At 31.4% G+C, this 11,430-nt stretch overlaps 2 protein-coding genes across 10 annotated transcripts in view; one reads left to right on the top strand and one right to left on the bottom strand.

The window, feature by feature from the left end:
* The window catches only part of Rbp (RIM-binding protein), a 40,696-nt gene extending 30,994 nt beyond the window's left edge, over positions 1 to 9,702 (bottom strand). For 8 of the 9 annotated variants that reach the window (XM_070643898.1, XM_070643896.1, XM_070643895.1 and 5 more), the window contains exons 1-2: positions 9,529 to 9,702; positions 1,063 to 1,173 (exon numbers count right to left, since the gene is read on the bottom strand). In XM_070643898.1, coding sequence (XP_070499999.1) covers positions 1,063 to 1,170 — 108 coding nt within the window. In that variant the 5' untranslated portion in view covers positions 1,171 to 1,173; positions 9,529 to 9,702. Of the gene's footprint in view, positions 1 to 1,062; positions 1,174 to 1,569; positions 2,032 to 9,528 lie in introns of those variants that run through there. The other variant, XM_070643890.1, reaches the window with a different exon arrangement.
* LOC139093303 (uncharacterized) lies at positions 3,947 to 5,303 on the top strand. The gene is made up of 2 exons (XM_070643984.1): positions 3,947 to 3,963; positions 4,376 to 5,303. The coding sequence occupies exons 1-2, from the start codon at positions 3,947 to 3,949 to the stop codon at positions 5,301 to 5,303; spliced, it is 945 nt and encodes a 314-aa protein (XP_070500085.1).
* Positions 9,703 to 11,430: the final 1,728 nt, after the last annotated feature.

Below are 11,430 nucleotides of genomic sequence, written 5' to 3' on the forward strand. Positions count from 1 at the left end.
TTAGTTAAGGCACAGACTATAAATCTTCAACTTTGTTTTGAAAAGTGAGGTTTGATGCCTAATTCACATCAACATACCCGATTAACACACATTAAAGTGTACCCTGAACGTCTAACAGGCGAATAGAATGACTTGAATTAAACAACCCCTGACTTTAAAAGCCTAGAATGCCCAAGCTGACGCCGCTCACTTCTTATCATATTGTCTGACTTGCTGCTTTACGAGATGTGCTCATCAAGAATGAATGAAATATTTCCTCAAAATTCAAAATCTTTACATCATAAAAAAGTGCTGAATGTTCTCGTTCTTACTTCTTCATTCATCAATTCGTGCCTTCCGACCAAATCACTTCAATCTATTTATTGCATTCGACATTGGAAATCATCTTAAGAGACTCAATGAACCCAGTCAATATGTTGTATATTTCAGCACGTCTCAGATGCTAAATTTATCACCGTAACATGACACACAAAGTCTCAAATTTATCAAAAATTCCACCCCTTAGATTGTCACTGTATTTATATTATATTTTATTTAAATAATAAATAAACTGTATATAGCTAAAGCTATGTATATTATTAGAATTGCTGTTCTGATGTTTACAAAAATATCAACGAAATAAAATATTCTTTATGTGCTCTGTTAAAAATAAGAAAAGAGATTATCGAAATAGAATTCTTTTTTTTTTGGTGAGGATTCTCGACTGTAAAGCTTCGTTTGTAATGTATTTACGGTCGGCATATGTATATTGTATTGGAAGTATTGTTTGCATTTGTATTTATGAAGAGCACACACGAGAGAGGAACGGCATGTGAGAGAGAGAGCAAAAGCTTTGATTTGATGAATGAAATTCGTTACCAAGAGACCGAAGCTTTAATGGAATAAAAAGAAGTTCTTTTTTTTTGCTCGTTCCTCTTAAATTTTATATTCTTTTATAATTTTTCACTAAAAATTAAAAATAAAAATCATAAAATTCACTTTTTGTCTTATAATTTCGTCGACTATAAAGTCTGTTTCATTCACGTACAAAAAAGAAATCCAATGTGTAGTGGAACAACTCACCTGATGCGCACGTTCGGCTTCAGCTCTTCGGGATTCTGCCTCCCGAAGTTGTAAACTTAATGAGTCCAACATGGCGTCAGACGTTTTCCATAGCGCCTCGTTAGACATTATCTGCAAGTTCCGAAATTGGCAAAATGAAAAAAAAAATTGAAGAAAAAAAGAATTTTTTTGTATAAATTGAGCAAAAGAATGCCTGATGATGATGCTAAGTTATTATTTTAAACATGCAGAATCACTGATAATAATGATCCATTAGACATTCAATTATGAATCAGCAGCAAGAACAACTTTTTTTTCTGTGCTTTCATTTTCATTATCTGTTGTAATCCTTTTACAAATACATCACTTGACAAAGAGGAAAATTGTCTGCATATGCACTTTATAGTATCCATGACACACATATAGTCATATAGAAAAAAATCTATATGTTCTAATGAGATTAAAATTTCTTTCCTTTTTTCTTATTCACTTATTTCTTTTAAAATACTTTAGCTAGGGACTACCAACCTTTTTATATCACAATAATTTTTTTTTTCTTATTTAAGATTTTTCATTTTTTTTTTTGTTCTGAATTGCTTTACACTAATTTAATATTTTTTTATGTGACTTTTATGTGTCTTGGCTTCTCACTTTGTTATTTTATCCCGTACGTGTTGTGTATATAATTGTGAAATATTTTAATAATATATTTGCTATAGAGAAGAATCACAGATTAAGAATTTTTCTTTTTTAAGCATCACGAAGCAAATTTTTTTTTTTTTTGCAAATGAAAGAAATTTTCCACTTTTTTTATGCTCTGCTATATAAAAAATGATATAAATTTTTCGATACTTTCTAATAAAGTTTAAACTTTTATTTTTGTTGGACTTAAACTATAGCTAATAACTTTTTCTTTTCTTTTTTAATCTAAAGTGCCCACCCGACCGTATTTGGGTCACAAATTTTCGAGAACTACTACTTTGTCGACTGTGTTTCAGCATCGATTGATATCACTATATTAATGAAAAAACGAAGCAAATATTTTTTTAACGTACGCATATATGAGAGTAGCAAGCAGTATCCGAAAATGTACGATGAGTAAATTCTGTCGGCACCCCTACACACAGTCATATGAGCACATACAATCGTGAAAGGAAAGGAAAGAAAATTTTTCAATGAAGGAAAAAAAGCTTGTGGGAGAATAAAGAACGCATGTGGATGTATGTGTGTAGCGCGAGCAGAGCTTTTTCTCATGCGCAACCGCAAATCGATAAAAATATCTTTTTTTTTCTTTCTTTCTCTGTACAATGCTACATTTGAGACTAAAACAAGGCATAAAGCAATTGTTTCGTGCATGATGATTCAAAAAGACGGGAAAATAAGCACCAAAGAAAATGGGAATGAAAGGGAAAAAATAAAATCACAGAATTTTTGAGACGACTGAGAGTGAAGAAGAATTGAGTTGGGAACGACACATAGAATGTGAACTAACACTTGCAAATAAAGCATAACATGTAGGCAGATGGTAAATCTAAAAAGAATTTCCAATATTACCATCAGCCATGAATGAGATACTGAATGAATTTTTTTTCCTCCTTTTTTTTTGGCTGTTGTTTCATGAGAAATGAGCAAAGAGGAAAAATGGAAACGAAATGTTTAAATGGTAAACGCACCTGCCATACGGAACCATACAAATCAACTTGAATTTATGATATTCTTGTGAGGCAAATGAGGAAGTTTGTTGCAACACTTTTATGATAATTATTGGAAGGGGTTGGTTAAGAGTTTTAAAGGATTTTAATGGGAGATGGTTAAATATTGAAGATATTAAGGCAGGACATGAATTTTGCATAACAAAATTACCGGTATAGTAAATTTAATGAGGCTACTACTCGTAATGGCTCGTACTACTCGAAATGGCACACTACTCGTATGGCAAAATTTTTAAAAATGAGGCATAGTGACAGAATCGATCGACTTGATTCATTTTTATGCCTAATCTAGACTTGCATCGACTTCATACTTGCTTGGTACCGAGTTTATGGTCTTGTCCAATTGTGATATATCAATAGCTTAAAGTGCCGCGGCACACAGTTTGTACAACACTGGCATAGACGAAACCATAAAAGATACTCATCACCACAGTAAGTAATTAACTCTAATATGCCAATACCCTTTCTCTTGCTTGTCTCCCCGGAACTTCCAAAAAACCCCTAATTACAGCCATAAAAATAGAATACTTTTCATGACAAGAAACTTTAAATGTCCACCATATGACTGCACATTGATAGTAACACTAAGTATAGCAATTTTAAGAGAGTAATAATAAGAAATGTACGGTAATGTCTCATTAATAATGGAAAACACCATCTCCTTATCTGTCTTGTAGAACTTTTTGTTCTTCTCTCAAAATAGCAAAAGACAAATTTTGTGTGATATTATTGGAAAAAAAAGTTGTGCGACAACTGAAGCTATCAGTTCGCCAGCCACACATAAAATAATATCGCACATCGTCACAGATGTTCTGTTTCATTAACAAAATAATATTTTTCTTCTTGCCGCGGTTCCGCTAATATAAGATTCTTCACAAGTAATCAACCGTTAAAATTCAAACTTTTAAGCACATTTCCTCATTTTAAGTTGGTACTTAAAGTTCATTTTCAGGCTCATATTTTCATATAATAATAAAATGAAAAAGTTTCTATTGCTTAAATTTATCATAATTTTAATGACAAAGGTACAGCATAGAATTAGATTTATATGGGGTCGTTTGTGGATGATGTCTAGTAAGACATGAAATTGCATTGTATTTCCTTGAATGAAAAACTTCAGATGTGAATGACCACATCCAAATGTAACTGTACAGTTCCTTTTCTCATTAATTTTAACAATAGGATATGGTAGCATGAACATTCAGCACAAGTAAGTCATACATTTTTAAATCTAAATTTAAATCTTCCCAGAAGAGATTAACTCAAATTAACAGCAATGACATGACGAAAAACTCACATGTCTCTGGTAAAATGCTATATTTGGCAGTGAATTCGAACAGACTTAAAGATCTGATGGTCGATATTATATTAAAGCCAATGGCAAAAGACCGATGACTCACGAATTTAATAAAAATAGCAAAGAATTTATTGATTATCTTAATTTTTTGCTCGTAAATGCTCAACCTGGGGTTATGCGAAATCAGATTGAATTTATTGTTAGAGCAGACTCAAGAAAATTCCCCAAATGATGGCAAAAATGAGAACAAAGTGAAGAAAAGCTAAACTTTCTCTGTACAGTATCAAACAATATGGATTAATTGATCAAAATGAATCCAATTCAGACTTGCATTGGAAGTGGAATTGCAAGATAACTATCTGAACATCATAAGTGAACGACTCCTTAGATTCCATCCAATTTCTTCCAGAATCTACAAAAATTCATCCAGAAACTTCAAGCAACCAAAAGAAAATATTGAAAAACTTCCAGAAACACCAAAAAAGCCTTCACAACAGCAACATCAATTCCAAGAAAATAATAAAAGTCTACAAAGTTCATTAGAAGTTTTTAACAGCTTCACAACAAAACAGTCAGTTCCAAAAAACTTTTCGAGATATTTTGGCGACAAACGTTCAAACATTTCTGAGAAAAAGGAAGACACTGATCCAGAAGCAAATAAAGTCTATGAACAAGCTGAAGACAAGATTAAACTAAAATTAGAAATCAGCACATCTATAAATGCACAAGATTTCCCAGAAACTAGGAAATCTGTTGATGTCAATGGCTCAATTGACGTAAGCTCATCCACACAACATTCATTGGAATCAGATCAAGGTATAGATAATTCAACAGATCTTAATGATGAGATAGATACTGTAGCAAATTCATCAGAATTGAACATACAAGGAGATAATGAAGCCTCAGAAAATCTTAGAAGGTTAAATGAAATTTCCAAGAACTTAAGGATGGGAAATTTCACAGAAAATGACATGATTAAAGTTGCAGACTATAAGAAAGAAGTTTTAGAATTAATCAATCATTTCCGGGACATAAAATTCTATAAAAAGGAGCTATTGAGCCTAACAAAGACTTTGAAAGTGTTGAAAGAAGTTAATTCTATTGTTACTTCCAATGATATGACTGAAAGTTTACAGTCTATTGAGAAATTGAGGCGAACACATCCCGAGCAATCAATCTATAAAATGGCAATTGAACTCGATGAGAGCATTAAAAAAGTTATTAAAGAATATCAGATAAAGAGTATTGTTTAATTATTTGTTTTAATGCATAAGTAAGTTAAATAAAAGCTTGAATCAATCATGTCAATTTAGTACTCAATAAAGTGAATGTGTCATTAGAAACAGTATAATCAGGTAATGAGATAAATCAGAATATGATGAAACTTAAACGTCTTGAAATGAAGATTGCGTCATTTGATGTAAATGAAGTGGATATTGTGAAAGTAAAACAATTCGAGTTGGATAATGCAGGATAAGCTATAAATAATGATAGCCACGGAAATAGAAGGGTGGCTGAAGCTGGATTACCTTTAGATGATACCAAACTAAAGTATACAAATTTCCACAAATAGGTTGCAAATTGCCCGGGCATCAAATACCCTCACTACGTCACTGCCAGTATCTTATTCGATTGTCATTAAATGCACAAATATTATGAAACATTGACAATCTGAATAATCAATTTTTGAAATTGGAACAACTCAATAGTAGCCGATTTGTTTCAAGCAGCCTGTATGACAGAAAGAAAACATTATAATCAATGACTATAATCGAATTTATTGTGATTTGAATGACATTCAGAAGAAGTTTAGAAATTTGTTGGCTATAGAAGTGCAAATAATCAGACATTAAGTCATATTAGGCAATCAAAAAGCATTTTTTGAGATGGTGGACTTGATCATTTATTGACGATTTTTGGATGTTTAATTATTGATCAGTATCAATCAAGCAACAGCGAAGGTCAGTCAAACGATTTTGAAGCTCATTCAGAACATGAAGTTCAATACTAAATCCACAAACCATCATTATCAATCACAATGGAATAGAAAATATAAATAAAGTCTCACAATCCATTCCAAACAATTTAATTCTAGACAATAATAACAGCAATCAAACTCAATTTCCTGCTTGCGATGAAAACTCATCAAAATAAAAGAAATTAAAATCAATAAGTAATTTATAAAGGCGCTACAATATTAACATTTATGTTCCACAAAAAAACATGATTTTAATGCCATCAGTTCACAAAGAGAAGTAATTTCCGTACGAATATTTTAATCACGAATGGCAACAATATTCTGTTGCTGTATGGGGGGTTCTCAATTATTGTAGCAAGATAATGATCAGATTGTATTAATTTTCACTTCCCAGGTGTACTTTACTATGAATAAGGTCAATTTATTTTGATAAAAATGTAAATATTGAAGCTAGTTTAATTAAATCTCAATCAGAGGAATCAAGAGGATATTCTAAGAAGTCATCCTAATCTATCTCATGGGTGACCAAAGAACTCTTGGAAGGAAGCTGTCGATAGAGACAGTATTGCACTTGGTATTTGAAATTGGCAGACGAAAGCCATCGATAGAGCCAGCTTTGGAGCTACTGATCCAAAACATGAGTTGACAAAGGTTATGAAGTCAAATACAGGATAACATACCCTCAAACCCTCAAAGGAGACACTATGCAAAATATCAATTAAGATCAATAAAGACAGTAATAACAGATTAGAATTCACCGACGTAACGCCTGCCATGGATCTGCAACAAACAATTAATTGAGAATGTATCCAGCACATCCGAAACGACAGAATGAAAAGAGAATGATGAAAATGGATTCAACTACCAGCATAAGTATGAGAGAGAGACCCGAAAGAGAAGTGCCACTTAACGATAAACTAAGTTTAGAACGAGATGATATTAGCAGCAACAAACAACCCGGAAAATATGTGGATGTGAAAAATATGCGACTGAAGCAAGTGACCTAAAAAATATATATCAGCTAAAAATAGAACTAAAATCACAGTGGAAAGATAGTGTGATAGGAAAGAACGGAGAAGCAATATCAAATGAACCCGAATAAAATTGAGGCTTATCGTGACACACAGTCGAGAATTTTTTTTTCTACAAACACGATTAGCTTTTTTTCTCATTAAAAATTTAAGCTCCAATGAGAGAATGGATATTATGGTAGGAATTGAAACAAATGACAATCATGTTATAAAAAGTTTAGTTTTTATAAGTTCCGTTCTGTTTTGTGTAGCTCATTACAGTGAAGTAGCAAGGGGCTTTTGGTGCTTGTAGACGAAAACAAATTGCCTACAGCAATTAATGCTACAATTAAATAAATTTGTTTGGGTACCTTTGGCAATACTAGGCTAGACACAGACAGAATTATGGATATAGCAATTATACCCCCTTGTTCCATCACTGTCTCATTAATTGTTTTAAAGCAATGTGAAAAAATTATTGATTTCTTCATTTTTTAATCGTGAGAACAAAAAAGCATGAAATGTATGAGAAATGAGAGCGTCTAGAGACACATTATATGCCACATTCTTTAATTAACTTTTCCACATTGATTTTTTTTCTACAGTTCGAATTATTAAATAGATATGCAAATGCCACTAACTAGCTTGAATTTAAAAAATTTACAATAAATTATCCTATCCATCAAATTTACTATGAATTGCTGTAAGGCAATCAATTCAGGACAATTAAAATGCAATTAAAATTTTGAAAATTTATTATCTTCATTTTCTGTTGGCACTTCCACATATGTTCTAATTATGTAAAAATAGAAAGCAGCCAAATATTTGTGGCTAGACAGTTATGCGGCTATTATTGCCATTTAATTCATTATCGTGGCTTTTTGGTAGTAATTGTCGACTAATTATGAATCACAATTTAAGAATTAAAGGGTTTTATGGATGATTCAATTTTTTTGATGATTTCAGTCAAATGGGGGATTTTTGGTGAGATTATTGTGGAGACGTATAGTGAACAGATAAGTTATACTGATTGAAATTGGAGTTGAGTCATCTGAATCTCATGAGTAAGCAATATTTTGAAATTTTCTTAAGGATTTGCAGTTGCATAACCTCAAAATATCTTTTAGGAAAATCTGTATGAATCTTATCATCATAAGTACTTTTAGTCATAACAATAACATGACCAACTTGCACCCCCATCCCTCCTCAATTCTAAATAATGGGAATACAAGTAAATTATTCCCAGATTTATCATAAGCACTTCCCCAAAAATTATTCCCAAATTAATTAACTCCCCTAGATTAAAATGTAAATATACTTAAATCAACTGTCCATAGTAACTCATTTTGCTTCTTGAATACATTTGAATTAATTTTAATAGCCGCAAATCTCATTTTATTTTTTTCTCTCGGCTTTTTTTCCTCCCCGCATAAGGGAAAATCGATTTATGTATTTTTTTTTTTATTTTGAGAATAAATGTATGATAATTTATGAAATCTTATTTATTCACATTATAAATAAATGCATATGCTCACTCCTTACTCTATGTTCTCTCTCTTTCTCTCATTTTTTGCTATATTAAGTCACTATTCCTCATAAGGCAATCACATAATGAACACATAAATTAGTTATTTTCACTTATTTTAGAGCTGAATACAGAATGATTCGTAAATAAGAGGTAGTTCACTTATGGTATCCTTTATCTTCTATAGCATAAAACATGGGAATTTAGCTTTTATAGCTGAAATTTTAGGAAATTTAAAGTTCAGAAGATAAGGCTTATAGGTCAGGAAATCATCAAGTATAAAGCTCAAGAGAGTCAAGATGTCAAAAAAGGAACTAAAAGTCAAAGTGCCAGAGGAGTCTGGACATCAGGGGGATGTCTTTGACCAGAAAAAGGAACTATATTTAATTATTAAGGGATCTAAGGGTTATGAATATCTAGGACATCCTAAATTGATTTAAAATGCTTCTAGAACTTTGTGGCACTTTACAGCAAGTAATCATCCTACTACTAATTTTAAGTCATAAGTGAACAACCCCACTATTCGAACCGTTACTTTAGCTTCTTTACAAATTTTTTCTCATTTTTTCATTCTTCTCTTTTATCACTTCAATAATATCCATGCGCATGTTCAGTTGAAGACTTTTTTTTTCATGACAAAAAAAAAGTTCTTGTCATTTAATAACTAAAATTAAATTTCCAGTTGCAAGTCATGTCAAGTGTTGAATTTATCACAGGATTAAATCATTTTTAATCAATTATTTGTCCATCAAAATCACGAAATGGACTTTTAAATTAATGTTATAGAGTTATTTGTATTGGTTAACTAGTCGCACACACAACAGATTTTTCTCCCTTTTGCAGGGGTGAACATTTGCTGCCAAGTTATGTAACACTAACACAATAGCATCAAAAAACTTTTTTTTTACTCCTGATAATCCAACAGAAAATTTTTTATGATTTTTATAATTTAAACACTTAGCTACCTTATTATGGAACAATATTAATTAATGAAAAGCTGTATTAAGCTTTTTAACTTATATTAAATTTTCTCATGAACAACTTTTTAATTCAACCTTCTTTTTTGTTAAAGCTCAAAAAGAAATTTTTTTTTAGACTTTTTTTCCACAAGGAAAAATTTTCCAAGTGAACCTACACTTTCAACGTTCCGCTTAAAACTGAGGGAAATTCTCTCAGCAATAAAATTTCCATCCGTCGTCGTCGTCTTTATTGTTGGAAAGAGCAAAAGCTCAAACTAACATAAGCCAATTCTTTTTTTTTATATCCGTACATATACAGAATTTGTATAAATTGTGAAGTGGTTGTAAAGGAAAAACGTGATGCACAGACGACCGACGTCGGCAATTCTCTCTCAATTTTGTGCTTGCTCAAACGACGAGAGAATGGAAGAAAAAAAATTATATTTTTTTCGGTTCTATTTGAAGAGAGTGTCAAAATGGATTAGAGAATAAAGTGATTTCATAAATTGATAAGACTATTTTGGATAACAAGAAAGCTTTATGGTGATTATAGGAAGCGCTATAGTGTTATACATAAAATTTTAATCTCTCTTGCGCTGCCTGCTTTTGCTTTGGTTGTTATGTGAACTTTATTTTTTTTATGATATTTCTTGAACTTTAAGCACTTCCCATACCCATTAGATTTTTTGTTGTGTATGGCATTTCGAGAGGCGAGATAACAATTTGATTTGTCACAATTCATTTAATCTTCAACTGTTTGTAATAATGGTGTGTCATTTAGCAGCCACTTAAGCAATAATTAATATCATTTAAACTATTTTAAGCATCAATAACATTTCTTCTTAGTATTCTGCAACTTTCTCTGCCATTTCAACTCGACTAATTTAATATTTTTTGTGCTCAATTCAATGGAAATTCAACTGTTGTCCTCATTTTGGTCGTCTGTCCATTTACTTACCTAATGTAACCATGTTCCTTTATGGAGCTTAGGTTGCAACAAAAATCTTTCCATCAAACTCTATTGTTGGCTCTGTTACCTAATTTGTACCAATTCTCTGTCAGCCGTATTACAAGAAAGCGCTTATTAAGCCACAAAACTGGTTAAATTCCTACTATTTTTTTCATTTCATAGTCGTTGCATGTTGGCGAATGTATTTTTATGCATATAATTTTCTTCATTCATTCGCATTATGTGTAGGCTTTGCTTCCCTTTTATACTCCTACTTGTAACTTCAACTCCTACATATTCCTCTTTATATGAATGATGGATTCGTAAATGCATGGACTCAACCTACGACTGCCTTTTTTTTAATAATTCAAATAAAGTCTCTGAGATAAATTAAAGATATGTTATGCATATTTAAAAGTTCACGTTTTTATAGCGTTTAGTGACCTTTTGTAGCTTTTTTAATGCTCCTTTGCAGCCCTTTATGATAATGGTGATAATGATGATGAGCTCTTTTTACTCTGGGGTGTAATATAGGATGAAAGTTTTAAGCATGACGCAATTCTGTTTTGATTTTATGTAACCTTTAGCATTTTTGAAATGATGTTTAAGTATTTTATGGTTTTGTAAACCTTTTTTCTGGGATCTGTGAAGTTTTCGGTGCTTTTTTTGTTTTCATAAAAGTGGATTTTACTGCCAAATTCTGTACAACTATGTAAATAATTAATTGGGAGTTGAAAATTAATCTAACAAGTTACTGCAAATCTACACAATTTATTTCATTCCATACTTACTGTTTAAGTGTATTTTGTACCATAAACTTCAATATCACTTCTAATTCAAAAGCTAAATATTGAACCATTTTTTTCTCGTAATGTTTACCGCCAAAAGGGTAGAAAGCTACGAATTTGCCTTTTAATGAGAATTTATTCTAAACAATTCGCTCCAATTTGTCAAATTCG

Source organism: Chironomus tepperi, unplaced genomic scaffold (assembly GCF_022539635.2).
Source record: "Chironomus tepperi strain 1889 unplaced genomic scaffold, CSIRO-AGI_Ctep_v1 contig_335, whole genome shotgun sequence".
In the NCBI taxonomy this organism is placed as follows: domain Eukaryota; kingdom Metazoa; phylum Arthropoda; class Insecta; order Diptera; family Chironomidae; genus Chironomus; species Chironomus tepperi.